Source organism: Pollachius pollachius (assembly GCF_949987615.1).
Source record: "Pollachius pollachius genome assembly, chromosome: 4".
NCBI classification, from domain to species: Eukaryota; Metazoa; Chordata; class Actinopteri; order Gadiformes; family Gadidae; genus Pollachius; species Pollachius pollachius.
This window is the reverse complement of record NC_136937.1, coordinates 22,783,188-22,807,966: the sequence shown is the minus strand read 5'-3', so window position 1 is coordinate 22,807,966 and position 24,779 is coordinate 22,783,188. Positions and strand designations below refer to the sequence as shown.

The window sequence follows — 24,779 nt, the reverse complement described above, 5'->3', positions numbered from 1 at the left end:
CTTTGAAATCTGAAATCTCTAGACAATGTTTTTAAAGTACAACTCAGGCTCTTTTGATCTACACAAATAGATAGAATGGATCCACAACAAGCTACACCATAAACTTCGTCAGACAGCATAATCGTCGGGCGAGCTTCTACATATTTTTTCTGGCCTTTAGAGGCGTTTTCAGGCTCTGAACGCACGCAAACTATTAGCGTACCACAGCTGGTAACGCTCGCCCTGAACGCCGAAGGGATTGGAAAGTTTTATGTGTGTATGATGGGTGTACTGTAAATGTGCGTGCTGTCCTCCCCCCATCTGCCCTCCAGTAGGCTTTGGGTATCAAGCAGATAGGATGGTGGGAGGGGCGACGGACTGGGAGGTATGCTCAGAATAAGAAGCATACACTTTGCCCTGTGTTTTTAATGAAGACGTTCAAGAAATCAGCCTTGGTGCAGAATTACAGCCTCTACGAGCCAGTCTCACAATGAGCTTTCCATGAACGCATAGTTTTTTACCGCCAAAATTCTTTTCCCCCAATTCTTTCTCAACCATGGCCGAGATAATCCCCAGTAAGAGTCTCGTTGTGGAAGTACCAGAGACGTCAGAGAACCCGACGCAGTCTAGTCTTTACGCAAACCTTACCTTATGTTGCAGCAGAACGGTTTTCCAAATAACAAAGAAGTGTACAACACTTGCTTTACAGTGAGTGTATTCACACACACACATGTGGCGCTTGCACGGTTGTAGTTCATTGTCTCATTGGCAGGCAAAATTCTCAAAGCAGAGAAAGGGGAGGTAAATGGCCCCTTATGGCGACATATGGGGCCAAATTCCAAAAGCGTCTGAGCTTTCATTTTTTGCAAAGGCGCAGCAGGATACTTAGTGCTCGTTTTACACCTAACGCCATTTCTAGCCACTGGGGGACCATAGGCAGGCTAGGGGAACTAATTTGAATGTTAGAAAACCTCATAAAGTGACATTTTCATGCCATGGTCCTTTAAAGAGCTCGGTCTCTGACAGTCACCCTTGATCGCAGGCTGGGTCTTCCCCAGGCATATGAATCTAATTGAATGTTTACTTTCTTGCAAACTGAACAGAAATCAGCCAGGAACGACTGCTGAAGCTGTTCCATTTGGTACTTCTTGGTCTGTCCTTGTATGTTTCCGTCCTTGTACTGTCAATTGAAAAAGCTTTCAATAAATATAAAGATTTGATTTATATACAATAAGAAAAGTAACATTCAACAATGTCACTGTTACTCTTAGTTATTTTTCACAAGGCCTTTAATATCAACGGGATATTATTGAATTTGACTATTTAGGTAATTAGCTGTCGCTTCCAGTGAATTCTGACACTTGTCAATGATGAACAGGTATGACGTGACAATGAGGTCTAGATCAGTAGCAAGGCAGCGCACCGTCTGCAATCCACATCACCTGCTGACACCGGAGCTGTAGGTGACCACCTGTCTGCGTCAGAGAGCATATTAACGTGCACTTGGCGGCAGTAGCTCAGTAGGTAGAGTGGGTTTGGTTAACCCTAACCCTAACCCTGGTCCCTGAGCAGGACACCCCCCCGCCTAACTTCTCTTAGCAGAGAGGTTTGGCGTCCCCTGTCTATATAAGCTATAGAATGGAATCATGATGGTAACCCACCATCACTCCAAAGGAGACTCGACTTACTTTCCTAACGTGCACTCTTGCTATGGATCTTGTCATTTGCCTCTAAATATGTGCGTTAAAAGGGTATATTTAATCTGTATAGAGTCATTGCAGAGCTGATGTTGGCTGAGGATATTAATCCTGATAATGGCTTTAAAAACAAAATCCAGATGCCTTGTGGGAGCTTGAATGTCGGGAACTGGGATCCCACATGCTGTGACCGACTGATTCTGTAACTAATGCTGCATTCCATTCACCTCGGAAGTTGGATCTGGAAATGATGTCATGCTTGGGTTGGCGACCTTCCAGGATGAAAAGTCTGAAAACCTAGATGCTATTTATTATGAGCAATACCAGTTCTACCTGGTTCAGCCATTGTCAGCAATACCAGTGGATACTGCAGTACAAGTAGCCCTTATCTTTGTTCACATACAAACACTGTAACATGTCCACAGATAAAAGTTGGATGGTGCTGTGTACGACTGATTTAGGAGAGTTAAATAAGTCTAATAACAGTATTTAACAACGGCTTTCAGTCCTGTTCATGTGCAGAGCTGCCATCCTTGGATGCTGATGTGGGGGTTCGAATTAACGTAAATAGGTCCGATTTCCTCCAGGCCACGGCTATTTACAGTTGCATAGCAAACTGTATACACTTGGTCGCTTCGCTGAGTGCTAGCAACGCTATCTTTTGCCTTGGTGAATTGATCAGTCAAACTTTATTTATTGTTGAAACGTGGCTCAACGGTGTGCAACAATAAGAGGGAGACCACACATCTTGACTTAAACACATCATGTTTAATAAAGGATCTAGAATTCAATCATGAAATATGCTTCAGTAGATCAGTATGTCTGCAGTGTGTGGGTGCATGTGGACGAGTTTATGGGAGGAAATGTAGAAAGTGATACAACTAAACACAAATGACACAAAATGTCAGTCTGCAGGCCAGGGAGGAAAGTGAGCAAATCTGCCAGGGCTGCTTTATAGGCTCCTGAGCCAAGCCTGCTTTATAGGCTTCTGAGCCCAGTCTGCTTTATAGGCTCCTGAGCCAAGCCTGCTTCATAGGTTCCTGAGCCAAGCCTGCTTCATAGGCTCCTGAGCCAAGCCTGTTTATAGGCTCCTGAGCAACCTGGTCTCACAGGAATCCGTGAAATGACGCTTAACTCAAAATCCGTAGAATCCTCACGGAAACACGCCAATTTCCGTGATATGGCAATGGATTTTGCTCCAATGCAAGTTGATGACACTCATATTCTGTGGCCCACACACAGATACCCGTACAACGACTGAGTCGACCACGGGCGCTTAATTCAAAATCCGTGGTGGCCTCACGGAATCACTTAAATTGTCTGTGATATGCCAACGGAATTTGCTCCAATGCAAGTTAATGACACTCACATTCCGTGGCACACACACACACAGATTCCCCTCTCAGCGACCGAGTCAACCTGGTCTCACAGGGATCCGTGAAATGACCATAGCGTATATATATATATATGAATGAAATTCATATTGACGGTATGGGACTATATCCCTGTTCTCGCCCATGCACCGATCTTGAATTTAATAGACCATTTTCGTTGCTTCGAGGAGGTCTGGTGGTCTCCGTATATAATAAATAAATAAATAAATAAACATCTCTATATGACAAAATAAATAAATATCTATAAATATGTATGTGTATTTATATATATATATATGTATACATATATATATACACATACATATTTATACATAGGCCTATATATTTATTTATTTAGTTGCTTCGAGGACGTCTGGTGGTCTCCGTATATAATAAATAAATAAGTATGTATATACCTATTTACATACATATATTTATATATATTTATTTATTATATACGGAGACCAACAGACCTCCTCGAAGCAACGAAAGTGGTCTATTAAATTCAAGAAGGGCCGGCGAGAATAGGGATATAGTGCCATACGTCAATATGAATTCCGTTCATAGAATTTCCGAGAGGATGGTCAATGGTCAGATACAGATCTCGTTATAATAATGATTTATATCGATGTAACGAGAAAGGATGCAATGATAACGCCACGAAAATAAAGGCTAGGCCTACATGGTTATAACTATTTAAATAGAATTAACTTATAAAGCGTATAACAGACAACGAGGCAATCTAGTTGTGGGCCAGCAGAGGCTGCATTTTAACCAAATTCGGCCTATAACCTTATACATATAATAGTCTAATTCTATAAGTCAAATGTATGATATGCTGTAGGCCTATGTATAGGCTAGTTTTTTATATTCTGAATGTTTAAATATTGCCATACCTGAACCACATTCCCAATAGAAAAAGCACACCGTGTTACTTGGTGTTACAACCCTCTTCGTTGATTGGATTGGTGGAAGTGGATTGTCAATGGTCAGATACAGATCTTGTTATAACGATAATAGCTACATGGTCTACTTATAATATTATAACTAAATAATTGTACATTTATTTATAATAAATATTTTAATATTTAATTTATTGAATATTAAACCCATGCATTTAAATTGGGAGATTATTTTCGACTTCAGAAGGGGGGGGGGGGGCGGGCGGGCTGCGCAGGATTCGTCAAAACAACAATCCGATAAATCAGATTTTTGAGCAGACCCCCTCAAAAATTGAAACTAACCATGTTCCTTAAACCAAGTCCCACACCAGATTGTAGTAAAACTGCCCACAGCGGAAAACACATTAAAATAGCAGCTCTAAACATATGACACGCCTACATTTTTTTGGCCTATGGGCCTGCGTCCATGTCACATGACTGTCATGGTTGCTATGGTGGTTGCCATCGACCCCCCATCATATCTTTCAATTTTCCAATGTTTAGACTTGTAATTAATAAGTAACTTTTGAATTCTACTTGACTAATTTTTTAATCACTGTCTGGTGGCTAGTTACGTCACTCTGAGAGATGCGCACAGACATATTTGGTAGTGACACAGCCTATTACCTATTCGTGAAAGCAAAACATCAAGCTCATTGATTGAACGAGGCAGGGTTATTGGAAATAATTCATTAAGAGATCTTGTGTGAGAGGTCATTCCTCCCCCTGAGTGTGTATTGACTACTTCTGGTGATTGAAATGCTCATTGCAAGCTTCCTATTCATGTCTAGTGTACCCTACTGTCCACAAGCACCCCTCCTCCCCATATGGATATGGAGAATTGTTGCCGTGCCCCAATGGTGGTGATGTCATATCTATGAAAGAGGGCATTCAAATATACTACAATGATCAATTAGGAGGCCGAAGCCCTAAAGGAAGTGATGCAATAGGTAAGTTATGAGTTAAGGACAATAACAAGTAAGCTCTATAGCTTACTTGTTACTGTCCTTAACTCAGAACTGGGGTCTCTTTTATATCAACGGGGGTCTCAAAGGACGCATACAATCATCAACTTAGGGATTCCAGCCCTTCGCTTGCAAGATTTTGGCCTGAAGTTCTTCTCAGACCTACAACCTAGCCATCCAATATTCATATCTGAGAATCAGGCCTCTCTTTAATAATGACAAAAAGCCTCTCAGAAGTGTTGCCTGCAAGACCTAGTGGATCAGAATGTGGTTGAAAGACAGCTTTTGAGATAGGAAGGTCCTACCGCCTTGACTACCTTATTCTAGGGCGTAACTGGGACCCCCACACCGACCCCCAGGGTTAGGGTTAGGGCTGGCTTTTTTCCAGCGACGCACAATTTTCACAGATTAATCCCAAGATACACCCTGGTTGAAGGTCCAATGGACAAGATTCCATCTCTTGTCAACTAATTTAGATTAATTTCTAGCAACGGCTTGTTGCCAATGCGTTTCAACGGAGCATTTGATGATGCTGTGTGAGCCTTTCCTGTAGGGCTGGAGCCCCCAGTTGATAATGGTGTTTGTTCTTTGAGACCCTCTAAAGAGATCCCAGGTCTATAGCTTACTTGTTAATGTCCTCGCCTCAGTCACCTATTGCATCACTTCCTTTAGGGCTTCGGCCTCCTAATTGATCATTGTAGTATATTTAAATGCCCTCTTTCATATATATGACATCACCACCACTGGGATGTGGCAACAATTCTCCATATCCATATGGGGGGGAGGGGGGGGTGCTTGTGGACGGTAGGGGTACACTAGACATAAATAGGAAGCACACTCAGGAATGACCTCTCACACATGATAACTTCATTAATTGTTTCAAATAACCCTGCCTCGTTAAATCAATGAGCTTGGTGTTTTGCTTTCACTAATAGGTTAAAGGCTGTGTCACTACAAAATCTGCCCATGCGCATCTCTTAGAGTGACATAACTAGACACCAGACAGCGATTTAAAAAAAAAAAACGAGTCAAGTTCAATACAAAAATAACTTATTTTACGCGGTTTAAACTTGCTAGTCGAAACTGCCTAAAATGGAAAGATATTCCAAGGTGTCCTTCTATTTCCTACCCAGCGGACCCTAGTTTACGACAAAAACAACACAATTGACGGCAACTTAGTTGCCGCCCTTAACGTCGTTAACGTGGTTTGGAGCAGAGATGTTTGAACTCATGAAGTCGTTTGCAAAGTGAACGGTGCATACATTGTGTACATTAATGTTCCTTATCAAAGCATCCCGCTCCTATCACAGGAATCTAGAATCAATATGGTCGGGGCTTTGTTCAGGATATTCTGCATATAACATGAAAATGTATTAAATGCAGGATATATGCGTGGGTTGTTACAGAAAATGAAATAATGGCCATAGGTCGTATAGAAGTGCACATGGATGTATACGATAACTGTGGGAAAGGGGCGGTCGATGGCAACCACCATAGGATTGTTGTTTTGACGAATCCTGCGCAGCCCGCCCCCCCTTCTGAAGTCGAAAATAATCTCCCGATTGAAATGCATTGGTTTAATATTTAATTAATTAGTAGGAGTAGACCATGTTGCTTTTATCGTTAACAAGATAACATAACAAGATCTGTATCTGACCATTGAAAATCCACTTACACCAATCCAATCAACAAAGAGGGTTGTTACACCAAGTGTACACAGTGTACTTTTTCTATGGGGAATGTGGTTCAGGTATGACAATATTTAAATATTTATAATATAAAAAACTAGCCTATACGTAGGCCTACAGCATATCATACATTTGACATATGGAGCTAGACTATTATATATATAAGGTTATAGGCCGAATTGGGTTAAAATGCAGCCTCTGCTGGCCCACAACTAGATAGTCTCGTTTTCCCATTATACGCTTTATAAGTTAATTATATTTAAATTATTATAATCATGTAGCCTTTATTTTCTTGGCGTTATCATTACATCCTTTCTCATTACATCGATAAAAAAATTTGTTACGAGATGTGAATCTGACCATTGACCATCTTCTTGGAAATGAATGAAATTCATATTGATGGTATGACACTATATCCCTATTCTTGCCTGCCCTTCTTGAATTTAATAGACCACTTTCGTTGCTTTGAGGAGGTCTGGTGGTCTCCGTAGCCTATATAATAAATAAATATATCTAAATATGTATGTATGTATGTAAACAGGTATATACATACCTATTTTATTTTACCTATATATTTAATTATTTATTATATATGGAGACCACCAGACCTCCTCGAAGCAACAAAATAAATAAATATATAGGCCTATGTATAAATATGTATTTGTGTATATATATATATATATATATAAATACACATACATATGTATATATATTTATTTATTTTGTTATATATAAATATTTATTTATTTATTATATACGGAGACCACCAGACCTCCTTGAAGCAACAAAAATGGTCTATTAAATTCAAAATGGGTGCATGGGCGATAACAGGGATATAGTGCCATACCGTCAATATGAATTTTATTCATATATATATATAGGCTATGGTCATTTCACAGATCCCTGTGAGACCAGGTTGACTCGGTCGTTGAGACGGGGATCTGTGTGTGTGCCACGGAATATGAGTGTCATTAACTTGCATTGGAGCATATTCCGTTGGCAAATCACAGACAATTTAAGTGATTCCATGACGCCACCAAGGATTTTGAGTTAAGTGCTTATGGTCGACTCGTTCATTGAAATGTGGATCTTTGTGTGTGCCACGGAATATGAGTTTCATCAAGTTGCATTGGAGCAAAATCTGTGGCCATATCACGGAAATCGGCGTGTTTCTGTGAGGATTCAACAGATTTTGAGTCAAGTGTCCGTGGTCATTTCACGGATTCCTGTGAGACCAGGTTGCTCCTGAGCCAAGTCTGCTTTATAGGCTCCTGAGCCAAGCCTGCTTCATAAGCTCCTGAGCCAAGCAACCTCAGGTGAGTTGCATCTCGCCAAGTGGTTTGGCTCCGCAACCAGCTCCCTGCACCGAATACACACAGCAACACCACAACAGAATACACGCAGCAGCATCAACACAACAACAAAGGCACAATTACAACACAAAGGGCTTCCCAACAAGACACTAGGGAAACAACACTACAAGAGGTATAAACTAAAGAAGATTGCATGCTAGATTTGAAGAAAGGAAAGATTTGTATCTGGAATTATTCAACTCTTCAAAGGTGGTACTTGTGGAGTCATGGGATTCAAGCATTGTTTTTTTTTTTCTATTTTTAGAATGTCTACACATAAGAGACAGGCAGGTTTTCCTTGGCAACATTATTAAAAAAAAAATCAAATGTCCCCAAAACAACAATGCAACACAGTTGTAATGGGGTTTCTTTCCGACACATCTCATTATCCCTCTGGTCTAACGGGGAGGTTAGACAGAACCCAAGTGCACAGACAGACGACAGTTGTAGGACAGTTTCAAGGATTTATTCTGGTACAGGATCGGGCAGGCAGAGAGCAGACAGTAAAGTCACCGACAGGTGGGCAGGGAATCGTAGGTGGGTCAGCAGGCGAGGAGTCGGCAACAGGAGGGCAGAAGAGCAGATTGGGAGTCGGGAACTGGAGAGCAGACAGACCGACAGGGACTCGACGTCGGGCGGGAGGTCAGGCAGGCAAAGGGTCGACAACAGGAATTCAGGCAGGTGGATCAGGAGACGGGGACAGAGGGGCAGACAGACCGACAGGAGCTGGATGGCAGGCAGGAGGTCAGACAGGCGACGGTTTGTTAACAGGCAGAGTGGAGTAGACAAAGTCTATCGGCTGTTAATGAAACAAGAGACAATCTGGCAAGGACTGAGTGAAAGGAGAGGACTGTTATAGGGGAAGCACAGGTGAAGGTGGTTGGGTTAATTAGGGGAGATCAGGGTGGCAGGCAGGTGAATGGAAAAACCAGGGGCGGACCATGACATCAGGTGTATTTGAAGTCTGACATCCCCTAGTACCGTTTTAATGCATCTTTGGAGATGTGTGAAGCGCAGTGCAATCTTTTTACGTTTTGCAGGTGCCGGCATTAAACATACATTTTTTTTGCATAAAACGTGGGCGATTGCGATTTGATCACAGAGCAATGGTAGTATGCATGCATCGGTGGCCCCCCGTAATTTCAGACAATGCACTCCACCTTCTTCTAAGCTTTTGTCTAAAGATCACGCCTTCATCTGACCACGAGACACCTCGGTTGCTATGGTTTCATCCACTCAAAACTGAGGGACATTATTCATAAAAAAGAAAAAGGGGGGGAAATCCTGGAGTTTTTTGTGGGTTTGAAGCGACATAATCCTCCCCATCCCCAGAGCCTATCCCCAGATCCCAGGTGTGTTGGCGTAACCTCATTTTATTGCCCCTAGATAAGCAAGCGAGATAATGAACACACTTTTACACAGTCACTGCACTACTGAAAAATAAAGAACCGCAACTTTCAGTTCTGCTGAAAGTAGCCGGTTACGTATGCTTGAAGTACGTTTCCAGAAGCTAGAAGAAAAAAGGGCGAGAGAGTCTAGAAAAGCCCTTGGGTAGATCAGAGAAAGTACCTTGAAATAGACGGAAGCCATCATCTCCATGGATACTACAGGGGATTACAGTGGCATACGGCGACCATGAAAGACATCCACAGGATGTGGATGAAAAGATGAGAGAAGCGAGGGAGAGCATAGAGAGAGAGAGAGAGAGAATAGAGAGAACAGTCAGAGACGAAAAGGTGGTCATCTTCTGTGTGGTGTGTTTGTGTGTGTGTCTTTGTCTGTTAAAGCCCTCTTGTTGAGCATAGGTCTATTACATGTCACAGAGAATGTCTCCCTTACAAAGAATTTATTAAATTTCATTGAGAGATAGAGAAAAATATAAATATTGAGGTTCTCTAAAATTCCACAAAGAAAATGATAATATATCCTGTAAATAAAGTAGCCTACTGTAACATGGTCTGTTATGATACTGTAGGGAACAGTTTCAAAACAAGCACATTAATTACATATTCACTTAATAATTATTAAGTGAATATGTAATTATTTATTTTGAATTTATTTTAATTCAAAATAAAACACTAAATATAGATGCAGATAGTCATCTGAAGCGCCAATTAGGTCATCAGATGGATGTGAACTGACCTGAACTTATTCAAAGTAAATGAGCAGTGGTTCACCGGTTATTAGCTGATGTGACCAAGCAAGGGATTTAGTTATTTCAGGGGCAAGGCCACTTGTCCTGAAGCGGGGACATTTCTTTGAGATCATAAAGAACGCATTCCATGGCCTCAAGGCCATAAGGTAAAAAACATGATTTTGTTTCGGTCCTCCTTTATAGATAGATAGATAAATACTTTATTGATCCCCAAGGGAAATTCAAAGTCACAGTAGATTGTACATGTCACACACAGCATACACATAACAAACAAGATGATAATATAAAATATCCACATGGATAAATGGACTATGAAAGATATGCTAAGGTGTTCTTGGAGAAAGTGTTTCATGATGGTAGTGGAAATAAGAACGCACAGCAGTGCAGGGATATTATCTAGGAGCCAGCATTGAATATGGACAAGAAAAAGGTATAATGCAAGCATATTGATAATTTAAACAGTATAGCAGTGCAATGATAAAGTCTACAGAAAGACTAGAGGTACGTTCGCAAACATAGGCGATCGCTCGCGAGCGATTTAAAACCTTTTCGGTTAAGCATGCCGATGTCTTCAAACGTTCGCGAACATAAGCAAACTGTCAGAAGAGATAGTTCTCCTCAAGCAGACATGGATCACGGACTGCAAGATATGTGCTCCCAGATGGAGATTAACCCTAAACTATAGCAAGAACTGTGCAACATTTAAACAATTCCTTTGTCTATATTGAAAACATTAATTCCTTTCCTACACTTAGAGCAATAGATACATCGTTTAATATAGCCTATCTACACCCTTACTTCAACTGATGTCTTGTGCATCCTAAAATGTGATCTGAACGTGACATCGCAGTAAGTGGGCACAACTTCGGTGACGTAGCCCTCTATTCTTGAATCGTCCGAATTCCTTGTCTGCAGTATACTTTCTACGAGATCGACAACTTATAGACCTTCTTCTGTAAACTTGTCAATTATCATGGAGGCTGCAGCTAATACAATGGCCTTTCTTGTCGCCATTTGTTTGTTTACAGTTTGTTTACAGTTTAAAATGAACGTTTAGAACGTTGTCTAAAAAACATTCAAATTTTATTGTTTAAAGTCAACACGCTCGCTGCCAACGTTCCCCAATGTTCGCCAATTCTGAACGCACCTCAGTATTAAATATGTAAACAGTAATAATTGAAAGAGTAGGATAGACAGTCCAGGCCGGGGGGAGGGAGGGATGGGTTATGCATAAGTGCCTTTATAGCCAGTAAACAGTGTAACAGTAAACAGTGGACAGTCAGTAGTACACTGTTTACGGGAGGTAGTGTAAGCGTAAGTGGTGGGAAGGGAGATAGACTACGCAGAGAAGTATATCTCTCCTCTTCCTCCCTTCAGTGAAACATTGTACAGATGTACAGATGATTGACAAATCAATTCCTGAAAGCATTAATGCCTTTTTAATAAGCAGTGTAACACATCATTTTTTAACGAAAGAATCATTTAATTGTTATTCGTACTACGGTTTAGAAAAAGTTTAGGGTTTCATACCACCAGTACAATCATTGAATCCTTTAAGCTAAAATGTACAAGTCAAAAAATACATTTTCAATTTAATCTATCAATTAAATAGAGTCCTCATCGTTTGATGATTGGGATAGGAAAGAAGATCTGATCTTCTCTGGCCCATAAGAACTTGTGTTTGACCACATTTTGGCAACCCCAGCTCGCCAGAGCACTTTGACTGTGACACCCGGCAGCAGACTGATTCTCTATGCCAGGGGTCAGCAACCTTTTCAACATGCAGTGCCAGTTTGACATTTACCCGTTAATGAGTGTGCCTTAAGCAACAATATATTAAAAATTAAGCTGAACTATGACACAGCGACCAAAAACATTTCCAGAAGACATGGAATTGTATTATTTCCATAAAGTCCACAATCATGCATCAACATTTTAAAGGTTTTTTTGGTTGTTATATTTGCAACATGGGCTTACAAATTATAATCTTTCTGTAACTAATTTAAACATATTTGCACTGGGAGGAAATGCCCCAAACCGAAAGTGCAAAAAAAAATCGGTAGTATTGATTATGCTGCCGCATTGTGCAGTGACATTTTTTGATAATAATAATAAGAATTAAGTGTGCCAATGATTATAAAATGAATAATAAAAAATTAAGTGTGCCAATGATTATGCTGCCCCGTGCCAGTGGTGGCACGCGTGCCTAGGGTTGCCGACCCCTGCTCTATGCCCTTGTAGTAAGGCTTAAACACCAGCCTCCCTGCATCCACTACATTATAGAGAAATGGCTCTCTAGCTGAGAGGTGGACACAGGGAAGTCAGTACAATTGTTGACAGGTGCAACAGATTTGTGTTATTCTCCTGCTTGTAATTCAAGAAGACTTTCTAAAGAGGTCGGAATCTTTGGCCCTTGTGGTAACGCAACATTTCTAGCTATGTTTACAAATCCACCTTTTTAGTTTCATGATCATTTGAAGAAGGCTACCCCATTCAAAGGGGTGTATCCTAACTGGAACTTCGGTGGGTCGTGTTTTCAATCAGCGTGCTCACACCAGAGCTACCATACTGCTGTGAATAACAGCACTGCTCAAAACCTTTATCCATCAATAGCCATTCTATTCGTTTTCAGTCTACTACGCATCTGCTATTGGCTCGTCTGGTGCTCGTTTAATACCGGACATTAGTATCTAGAGCAAATGAATATAGCTATAGCTATTATAGCTCCTGTTGATGAAAATATATTCAGTTGATGTTAGTTAATGTTCTTCATCAATCTTCCATACGTAGTCAATAATATTCAAATGTGTTACATGTAAGATCGATCCAAGGGTTTAGGCTGTATTTTACCTCAAGTAACCGATATTCATCTGGTTCAGCTCCAAAGTGACTTAAACCAGGCTTCCAATCACTGGCGTGAAGTTGTGGGACTTAAAGTGACCAACTTTGTTCTGCTCCAAAATGGCCGCCACTGGGTGCAGGAAAAGCGCTCAACCTTTGTGTCTCCTCCCCCTCGCAGGCATCACCACGGTACTCACCATGACCACACTGAGCACCGTCGCCCGCAACTCCCTGCCCCGGGTGTCGTACGTGACGGCCATGGACCTGTTCGTCACCGTCTGCTTCCTGTTTGTCTTCGCAGCCATGATAGAGTACGCCATGTTGAACTACTATGCCTACAGTGTGAGGCGCCCGCCGCCAAAAGCCAAGCGCATGGTGAGGACGTCTTCAGTTTCCTTTGATATCAACTTAATGTTCACACACTTTTTTACAAGAGTCTGTTTATAGTCCCAGGTTTTTTGCGTGTGAGTGTGTGTGTGTGTGAATTCAATTCAATTCAATGTATGCATGTGTATGAGGGTAGGTGCGTGTATGCGTGTGATTTTGTGGTTGAACGTGAACATTCACTTATCATTCTCTTATCCTAGCTATCTTTGTTGTATACAGGGAATGGGTTAACATAGCAATTGTTGGTGCTTTGTACTTGGTTCTATGAACATCCTTACTGTACTTACAGTGATATATTGTTGTTTCTCTTCTTCTGACAAATTAGCTTATGTATGTCGCTTTGGATAAAAGTGTCTGATAAATGCACTAAATGTAAATGTAAATTTACTTGGGCAGTGATCTGGTTGAAGCTGCTATTTTCCTTTCCCACGCACACTTTGGTTCCAGCCCTAGCCTCCCTCCTCTGTATAAAACAAAAGAGGAGAAAAAGACGGAGAGAGGGAGAGGGAGGGACACAAAGGGGGCTAATGTGGTTGCGTGGGCTTGCACCTGTGGACTGAGGGTCTCGAGGCGAGAACGCTCGCCTACCCACTGTCGACTGAGTCACCCGCAGAACTCATTCTACCTGTACCCCTTCCTTACACACACACACACACACACACACACACACACACACACACACACACACACACACACACACACACACACACGCACACGCACACACACACTTCTTTTACCCCTCCCCCCCATAATTAATCCACCACATAACTTAGGAATCGCATGCTTCTGTGTGTGCCTCTCCTGGGGTGGTTGTGAGTCCCACGACACGCATTTCAGAGGCTTTCCTGCTTTTGAGGCAACGTTAAGTTTGACTATTACGATGTATTTAACGTCCATTTCCTCTTCCTCCTCCTCCCCTACTCATCTTCCTCCTCCTCCTCCTCCTCCTCCTCCTCCTCCTCCTCCTCCTCCTCCTCCGCAGTGGCGGTTTGGTTTGCAGAATGCCTCTTCTTTCCATTCCTTCCCTTTCAGTTTGTCTGCAGGGAAGCCTTGTTGCTAACTGCCTGCCGCCCCCCCTCCTCCCAGCCCCACTAAGTCGCCCACTCAATCGCTTCTCATCCAGCATCACACGGATCTGACTCCCTCCGTTTCTCGCTACGTTGCTCACTCTCTCTGTCTCTCGCTCACAGCTTTCTCTGTCTCTTGGCTCTCTTGCTCTATTTCCGCTCCCTCTCACTCAGTGTCTCTCTTTCTGCTCTGTGTCTTGTTCCCTCTGTCTCTCTCTCTCTCTCTCTCTCTCTGTCTCTCTCTCTCTCTCTCTCTCTCTGTGCAACCTAGTTTTCCTCAGTCTCTGTCCTGAGGGAACAGAATATGAGAAGACAAGGCAGGAAGAAGGGGTAACCTTGAATAAGATGTTTTCAGAGAGAGTATGTTATACAATATATTACAAGAGACACATGACTCGAGTTAGAAAGAGAATAAGAAAAATACAAAAAAAATTCTTCATTTGTAGGGGTTGTACATTATAATATATTCAGGTATAAGACTCATTCTCAAATGATACAAAAAATTAAAGGAAAATACTTTTATTTTCATACAGCTATACTGGAAAAATACAAAGCTGTTCTTATAATAAGTATATTAGAATAAAATGTATTGGATTCTTACAGACAGACACGCACAAACAGCACAGTGAGACACTACAGTATAAAATACCAGGGCATTAAGGAGAACAGGAGAAAGTAAAGTAACCAGACAATATCTCCTCTCTGATGACCAGAATGGGTCTACTCAGCCGACTAATTGCATCACATGGAGCCAGGCTTTGAGGGGGTCAGCTTTCTAAAGGTTAAGGTTTGTAAAGAAAGATAGAGAATGAAGTGGACGGAACTGGATCACGACACCAGATCAATATCAGACAGTGTGGTACAAACCAAAACATCACACTATTCATCTATTCCCTGTGGCGGCAGATTTCCATTGCCGTCGTGTAGAAAATAGCATATCGTTATGTACGTAATGTACAGCTCTAGGTTGGTGATAGGTTTGAGGTCTGCAACAGACGTAACTGATTATACGAATCCCAGCTGAATTAAAATCCAGCATTCCACTTTATTAAATGATAATTTAATTAACACGTCACAAGTGGCGGCTAATGATTGGAAATAAGCCGCCAAGGAGAGCTTAGATCAGGCCCTGGCTCTATGGGTACAGTTTCAGAAATTAATTACTGGATTAATTAGTGGAGAGAATAGCACCACAACACAAGCATTCATCTACCACATATATCTTGTTTCTTTTTATCGCTTTATTTGGCTCTCCTTCTCCTTCCCTCGCATCGTCACTCTCTCCTTTTCCCCATCGCTGTATACCTCTTTAACTTGCTCTCTCTCTCTCTCTCTCTCTCTCTCCGATTCATCCCACTCATCCTCTCTCACAGGGCTACTCGTTCAGCGCCGACCGGGGTCGGAGGTGTCTCTCTCTCTCTCTCTCTCTCTCTCTCTCTCTCTCTCTCTCTCTCTCTCTCTCTCTCTCTCTCCCCAAACCAGTAACTCATGCTGTCTCTCTCTCCCTCTCCCTCTCCCACAGGGATACTCCTCGTTCAGCGCCGACCAGGGTCGGAGGTCAGCGATGCCCAGGGGCAGCTCGCTGCTGTGGTCTCAGGTCTACGACGAGGACGGCTGCCTGTACGAGTGTCTAGACGGCAAGGACTGCCAGAGCTTCTTCTGCTGCTACGAGGAGTGCAAGGAGGGCGGCTGGCGGAGAGGAAGGATCCACCTCGACATCCGCCAGCTGGACGCCTACTCCCGCGTCTTCTTCCCCACTTCCTTCCTGCTGTTCAACATTGTGTACTGGGTCAGCTACCTCTACCTCTAGCCCCCTGGGGAGGGTTTAGTGGTGTGTGGGAGGAGATGAGTCCCTGGCTGTACCACCCCCTGACACGAGCCCCACCCCCAGCTGACCTCCTTCAGTCGGCCCGCGCCGCACCGCACCGGACCCCCAGGCTGTGAAAGGCGAAGGGTCTGGGGCTGATTTAACGGGGTTAGGGTTACAGGAGAACAAAACAATACTAGAAATAACCGGTCAGTGGTAGGGGCTATTGGTCTGAACCACAATGCCCTCCGTTGGTTCGGAGCATTTTTCAGGAACAGGGGGGCGGATCTTTTGAGCAATTTTCTTCTAGTTAGTGCTCAAAAAGAGTGCTACGATTCCATGGCGAGCATGGAAGTGATTAAGGAGAAGGAACACATGGGCTGGTTGGTTTGTGACTCTCTGAAAGTCAGAACCGAGACAGGAACAAAAACACAGCTATGACTCAATGAGCGTGAAGCGAGGATTGAGTAGCAGCGTTGTGCTGACTCCTGGGTCTACAAACACAGTGCCTTCTTCATGGACGGCGTGCCAGATCAGAGAGGGGTCCTCCCCGTTGACTGTATTACCTCATTGCAGCCCCTGCAGGAGCTGATTTTGTTTTGTTGTTCTCCAACAAGTGTAACAAGGAACTTTTAGCGTTTTCAGAATCATTAACGAACGATAAAATCATTGATAACTCGTCGTTCATTTTTCTATCTGGTTGTTTTCGATTTTAGTTACTTACTTACTTTTTCTGAATTTTGTATCGGAATAACTAAAATTATCATTTGTTTTGTTCTGCTTCAAAATGTATGTTTTCTGCATTGTTTTTCACAGTGAGTAGATGGTTAGCACACATGGGTGGTTCATTGTTAGGTGACTTGAATGTTGTCGTGGGCTGTGGTTTAGAGCACTCAAAGCTTGCTTCTTTCGGCCAGTGTTACTGAACCATGAAGCTTAGGTTCGAAACTGTACGACTGTAATTCAAAATGTATAATGTATAAATTGTATCAATTTATGTGGTATTTCTTACACAGACAATGACTACCATACAATTACTCACTCGTTCAATAATAAATTAAAAATAATAATTGCTAACTTTTCTTCCAGGCAAATACATCCAATGCAAGTTGAACGCCAATCAAATCTTGTCCGGGCGGGCAGTGTGTGGCTTATTGCCTTGGCCCTGAAACAACAACAAAAAGCCCATTGTATCTGACAGCACATACATCAGCATACCAAGTCAACCAAGTCAACGTTAAGTGTATCACAGTTACAGCCTCAAAGGACTCCAAGGGGTCCCGTTATATGACAGCCACTAACCCTAAGAGGCTGAAACTGTCCGGTGTATGTCTGTTTTATAGTCAGATCTTTTGGCTCTCTATACGACACCACACCACACCATCAATTGTTTGTCTCCGATGGTTGGGGGAGAAAGATTTGAGTCCTACAGTGTAGAGCGAGCCCCCACAGAGACAAACGCTGATGTTACATGGTGTGATACTCAGAGATATACAGGAGTACTTCTGAAAAATGGATGACCAGTGATGAGCCTGTGGATTGAGAGCGAGCATTCTTTCCACTCAAAAATTGATGCACACCCGTATGGTCACACTCACACACAAACAAGCAAGAGATCACAAACAGACAGACACACGAAGAATAAATATGCATGTACAGCCAGATATTCACCCTCAAGCACACATACCAACAGTTTGTTGTTTGGAGATGATGGACACAGAAACACAGAAACACAAATGCACCAATGGGTTTGTGTAGGGAACTACTTTTGAGGGGGCAACACCTTTGATTTTGTTGATTCATCTCTATTCCTGCAGCCCCCTCCTTTCCAGTTTTGGGGTAATTAAAACACATGATTCCCCCAGTATTTATATTTGCTCAGAGAAAGGGATTTTACCGTGAGTCTTAGCTAATTAGTGTTTTCTATTGTCATCAGTTGTAATGTAATGCAGCCAGGGCCAGACCCTCCGTTCTGCCATCAGCCTCCATGCACCAATCACATCGCTTTATTCATGCATAGTTTTTTTTGTGTGTTTGTATGTGTTTTCTGCCTAGAGAAATTGAGACATACTTTTGTTGTTGCATAAGCCCCCACCAACAAGTTTATATCTGGCTGTTTTTTGTTCTCTCCTATCTGTTTGTCTTCCATCTATCTATCCATATATACATATCTAACAATATATCGTTCTTTCATCTATTCCTTTATGTATCTATTTCTTGATCACTGTCTGTCTGTGTCTATTCATCGATGGATCAATAATCCAGCTCGATCTATTTATCAATTGCTGTATATCCGTCTCCGTCTATCTATCTACCTACCATCTATTTATTTATGTTTATCAATCACTATATCATTCTGTTTCTATCCATCTACCTACGATCTATCTCTTTCTGTTGATCAATCTGTCTATCCATCTACCTATGATCTATCTCTTTCTGTTGATCAATCACTGTGTATCTGTCTCTGTCTATTCAAGTCAATCTCTTCCCTATGCGTTTCTCTCACTGACTGTTAATGATGACCTGAGAGGAAGGGAACGGAGGAGTGCATCCTGTGCTGTGTTTTCTCTCTCTCTCTCTCTCTCCCTCTCTCGCCTACACTTTAACACAAGACAACACACAAGTGTCCTAGTGTGTTGAAATACCTAATACCTAATAAAGATACAACAAAACAAACTAGTCAACTAGTGTTTTGTGTGCTGTATCATGGAGATGTATGGAGACAACTACATACCCTACTAAAAGGGAATTTGAGGGATTTTTTGTTTTTTCTCAAATTCTGTAAAAGTCATTGTAACAGGGTTCACTAAACGCTTGGACACCGGGTTTGCGTTTGTAATCCAAAGACTGTTTACTTCGGTCCCCCGCAGTTCAACACACCACAGGTCATTAAACGTAACTTATACTCCGCTCCAAGCAGTTACAGGGTGCGTTCCTGGGGATCTCTGGTAGCGATCGCCTCTCTCTCTGCTCCCCATTCTCCCTACTACAAACAAAGCAGGCACATAAATACACACTCCCTTATTAATTGCGAGCAGGTGCCTGCAATCAGGCCCAATCACCCCAGTTGATCTGGTGCGCTCCCAACCCACTCATACTCCCGCTGCAGGCCAGACGCCGCACGTCCCCCCAGTCATACTGCAGCCAATTTTCAGGTATGGTTACCAATAATCCCCTCTACCCATAAACCCAAATTTGTGGTACTGCACCCAAAGGTGGCGCTATTGTAAAAAATCATGAATTAGGCTTATTTCTCCTCACCAGATTGACCTGGACTCAAAATTCTTTCAGAATATTAATCTCTAGAATCAGACGCATTTATTCAGGCTAAATATGATAAAAAGATTCACAGGCTACAAAAATAATCAAAAATCCACCAAAATCGCCATATAAAATCTTTAGACCAAGCCTAACAAAAATCATTGAACAGAATTTGTTTTACTTAGTTCAATTTGAGAAATATTTGCCAATAAAGTTGGAGCAGTTAGCCCATTTTTCTTATATGACCGTTTTGTTATTGTATAAAAAAACATGTGACTATTATTAGGTGGATACCAATACCTCCCACTACTAATAAACCCAAATTGTGGTATTGCACCCAAAGGTGGCGCTATTTTTAAAAAAATATGAACTAGCCTTATTTTTCCTTACGAGATGACCTGGACTGAAATCTCTTATTTGAGATGCATCTCTAAAATCAGATGCATCTTTTTCACCCTGGTCTTCTGCTCTAAAAATGTTTACTTTTCCCACAATTTCATAGAAAAGCCAAACGTCCACAGTCTTAACCCATTTTGCCTATATGACCATTTTGTTATTGTATAACTACCATTCGGCTATCATTAGGTGGGTACCATTAACAGTGCACATTTTCAGATCTGTACTCTTTTAAGAAAGCCCTTAATTCTCTTGTGAAATATGTGCTTGGAGTTTTCTTTATGTTGTGTGCTTATCAATCAACATTTTCACCATGTGAATGAGGCTTCATGTAGTTCAGGAATGTCAGCAGTGTTGTGCCTGAACGCCTTCATTGAACTCATGAACTCGTTCGTATTTTGGGTGAAGGTGAACTGAACTTACTGTATTACTGCCTGATGAACGTTACTGTGGGCTCGTTCATTCTGGTGTCTGTGAACGGCACGCTCACTCGGTTTAACTTCGTTCAATAGGGGGATCATTCGTTTATCAACACGGCTGATGCGCGCGCAGAACGCCGTGTTGTTTGACCGGTTGCCATGGTTATCTCCGTGTGGTTAATTTGCAGTTGCGGTGTTGTCAGCTTACTGTTACTTTAAACTGTAATCAGAAAACGCGGTTATATGCTATATACCCTATAGTATCTGTCGTATAAAGGCTGGGACGAATTTCAAATGATAAATGTGTACACTTTATGTTGAAAGTATAGACCGTCGCGATTTCCATTGAAACGAATGGCTTGGTGATTATTCTTCAAAATGAGAGCTGTTAAATTGTGAAAAATTAATTAAACTGTAATCAGACAACGCGGTTATATGCTATAGACCAGGGGTCAGCAAACTTTTCAACATGCAGTGCCAGTTTGACATTTTCTCGTTAATGAGTGTGCCTTAAGCAACAATATATTAAAAATTAAGCTGAATTATGACACAGCGACCAAAAACATTTCCAGAAGACCTGGAATTGTACTATTTCCATATAGTCCACAATCATGCATCAACATTTTAAATGTTTTTTGGGTTGTTATATTTGCAACATGGGCTTACAAATTATAATTACATATCAGAAACATTCAGAAACTCATTCAAAAACATATTTGCACTGTGAGAAATGTAAAAAACGAGAATATATGAGAATGTTGGAACCATCCACATCAATATCTTTAAGACATGTACAGCTTTGCAAAACCATGTGAAGGCAATGCATACAGGCCACTTGTAACAATATTTTAAATATTTTCTTCTCTATTACTCACAACATAGGTTTAAAAACTATTAATTGATCCCATTTCAGAAAACTGCTTTCTGTAACTGATTTAAACATATTTGCACTGGGAGGAAATGCCCAAAACAGAATAAAGTGCAAAAAAAAAATGGTAGCAATGATTATGCTGCCGCATTGTGCTGTGAATTATTTTAATAATAATAATAAAATAAAAAAAAAAGTTTTTTTTTTTTTTTTTTCAAAGTGTGCCAATGTTTATGCTGCCTCGTGCCAGTGGTGGCACGCGTGCCTAGGGTCTCCGACCCCTGCTATAGACCCTAGAGTATCTGTGGTATAAAGGCTGAGACGAATTCCGTTTCTGGCCAACGAGCAATGAGTCCTCCAACAGAAATCAATGGGATTTACAAAATGCGCTAAATGTGCAATAAAACACCATAGAAACTGTATTTCGCTACGATACTTGATTCAACCACTCTATTTCATCCTAGACAAACCACACAGGGGGCTCAATGTTCAGAATACCGGAAAAAAATAATAGCTCACAGCAACATATTGAAAAAAAGAACTATGAACTAGTTCATTTTTTGGAACTGTGAACTTAGTTCAACATTTTTAATTATGAACGTTTAACTGAACTAGTTCATTTTAAAATTTGTGAACCGAACTTTGAACTAGTTCACGTAGAAAGTGAACTTTCTCAACACTGAATGTCAGTGGCTCAACGGGATAATGCCATGTACTGGTGAGGCTTAGGTTGAGAGTTTGAATCCTGATTACATTCTGTCATTGCCACTCATTTAAGAAACACAACATTGAACAGCACCTGAAATTCATCAGGCAATCAACATTCCGGCTCATTCGTTTCCAAGAATCGGTCTGCCAAGACACAGTATGGCATTAAGGGTAACTTCTTTGTTAACCATTTTTCCTTCATAATTAACTCATATTTATATTTCTTTCGCTAGTGTCCTTGACTACAAATGTTTAATTTCCCCAGAATTTCAAAGATTTTTCAGGTATATGCTTTGAAGAAAGCCCTTAATTTACTTGAGAAATGTGTGCTTTGAGTTTTCTGGATGTTATGTGCTTATCAATAGACATTTTGACCATGTGAATGAGGCTGCAGTTCAGGTTTATAAGTGGAACATCTTTCCTTAAATATGACAGTTATGTTGTATTTATATATCTTACATTAGTGTGTTCTTGACTTTTAATTTTGCTCGGACACCGTTAATCAGCGCTTGCGGTTATATTTGTAATTATTTTTTAGCAAACCTAGCCGTGCTCAATTTGACCAAGGTAGTTCTGATCGAGCAACCTGATTGGTCAACTACAACTTAAGAATATATCAGATCATGACAGTATGGAAGAAATTAATGATTATATTCTATGGTAAACCATGTTTATTATTAGGCCTATATATCTAATGGTAGAAAACATCTAAAACGCCTCTGGATTTTTATCTAAGACTTGGCACGGCGCCAGGGAGTCAGAGCGTAAGTTAGAAGTCACCACGACACCAGAGGCTATGGGGTGGATGCGTGCTGACCTCAGCCTGGTGTTTAGATTAGTGTTTCCGGCCACTCGCTTAAAGGAATTTATGACTGATCGGCCGTGGGCGGCCGTGGGCGGACACCTCAAACAAGAAACAGCTTTGTATGTGAGGATAAAAAAGAGGCCGGGATCTGTTAACCGGCAGTGCTTTGCAAACTACTCGGCTTTGTTGTTGCCTTTTTAACGATAAAGTATTTTTGTCGTACTTGCTCCGGACCCCTCGATTTCTTTTGCTCTCTTAATTAGTCAAAGTGAAAGAACTCGGTTATTTTCTACCACAACAGCACACAGCCGTGGTACAATGCAATTGCAATGCAAGTAACCATGATGCAGGAGGATAAATATGCTTAACTTTAGGCATGGCTTTCTTCCTCTGTGAGTGGACTAAGCCACTGACGATAATGCTGGTTAAAGGAAATGAGAACCCAGGTTCAATTTCTGTGGTGCTGAACCAGAAAGGAAGCAGTCAAAGTTTTCAACTGTTGATTACACTATGCGTTTTAAAAAATGTACCATCTAGTCGTTTAGCCGATGCTCTAGATCAAAGTGGCGTACATTGAATTTTTGGTTGATCTATTGTAATTTATGATACTTATCTTATCTTTTTTCAATGCCAGTGTAAAGTACTCAATACACACTAGACTACATACATACACATTCATAAGAGTGTTCCGGCTGGTTGGCTTGACTAGGGAATGCGATTATGAAGGGCAAGGATGGACAATTGGACCAATATTTTGCTAAAACGGGCTCTTTTGCAACTGAGGTATTCTGGGTCTGCTGTCAGATGGGAGGCGGAGGGTGGAGGGTGAGGTGGGTGCTCTGAGACATGGGGGAGGGGGGGGGGTTATGTGTGCCCTCAAGCTCAGAATGGAGGTGATGCGGTCAGAAATGGTTGGGAATGTGGGTCCAATGACTTGAATCCAGCTGAACAAGGACCACGGACGCTCAATATGATTCATGTCAAAAGTTAAATGAAGTAGCATTGTCCGGGGTATTATGGGATGTTGGTGGAATCCCAGGGGGCACATACATTTTGAGCTAATGATGACTTAAATCACGATGACAGACGCACACTAGCAAAGTTGGCATGCTTCCACCCAGAGCCTCCCTGACCTAGATCGGAACGGAAGCGACGAGGCCGAGGAGGAAAAGAAGAAGAAGAAGAAGAAGAAGAAGAGACGCAGAAAATGAGTGGCCAGTTGAAGAACGCCTTGTTTTTGTGTTTGTGGATGACAGTGACAGGTGAGGGATGCTTTGGTGAATACTCTGCCCAGCCTGAGTCATAGCAGATGGGCCATACAAAGGGGGGGAGGGGGGGGATATAGCAGGTGGCCAGGTGGTAAGAACAAAACAACATGATTTCAGAGGAATCTAGCACCTTGCCAAACCACTTTTCCTGAACTTTTTGCCAAGATGATTTGCAGGAATATTTACAGATTACAGCAATGAGAACATCGGGGGTGATTTTTCTGAAAAATGGGCCAATAGAAGGAGCCTGCCTATGAATAGAGCTCTACCAAGCAAGACGGGTTAGTTGAATGGAATCTAGCTACAGCACCCAGACTTTCTTTTACTTCTTTACTTTGACTTACTAAGAAACATCAAAGAAGAGGTATTGGTCCTTTATGTAAGTCCATACTGTGGGAAACACACTGATGACCTTCATATAATCTGGTCAAGCACCAGGGAAATCAGGGTGTGTTGCCTCTTTTAAGGGCTTCACCGATAGCACTTACAAGCTGGACAGCGCTAAAGTTCTATGTAAAGAATTGTATCACGGCCTGTCTTGGAAATATCAATCATAGCTATACTATACAGTTATATACAAATTATATTAACCTTGTTTATATAATTACTATTCACATTAAAAGGAATTGCAACCATTCTCCCTGTATCTTAAGATACATCCCTTCCTCTCTCTCACTGAGAGAGGTTAAGATAGTTCACATTTGCTTGGTATACCTTAAAGTCTCTGACACACTGTCAGAGATCCCTGATAGAGCCATAGAGCCTCTATGTCTGATATTAAGGCCAGGCCAATTGACTGACT

The 24,779-nt window shown here is 41.6% G+C and overlaps 1 protein-coding gene across 1 annotated transcript in view; it reads left to right on the top strand.

Moving 5' to 3' along the window:
• Positions 1–16,255, top strand: part of LOC307074392 (gamma-aminobutyric acid receptor subunit gamma-3-like) — a gene marked incomplete at its 3' end in the record, with an annotated part of 122,391 nt that extends 106,136 nt beyond the window's left edge. The window contains exons 8-9 of the mRNA XM_079734540.1: positions 13,170–13,366; positions 15,968–16,255. Of these exons, the coding sequence (XP_079590666.1) occupies positions 13,170–13,366; positions 15,968–16,255 (485 nt within the window). The remainder of the gene's footprint in view (positions 1–13,169; positions 13,367–15,967) is intronic.
• Positions 16,256–24,779: the final 8,524 nt, after the last annotated feature.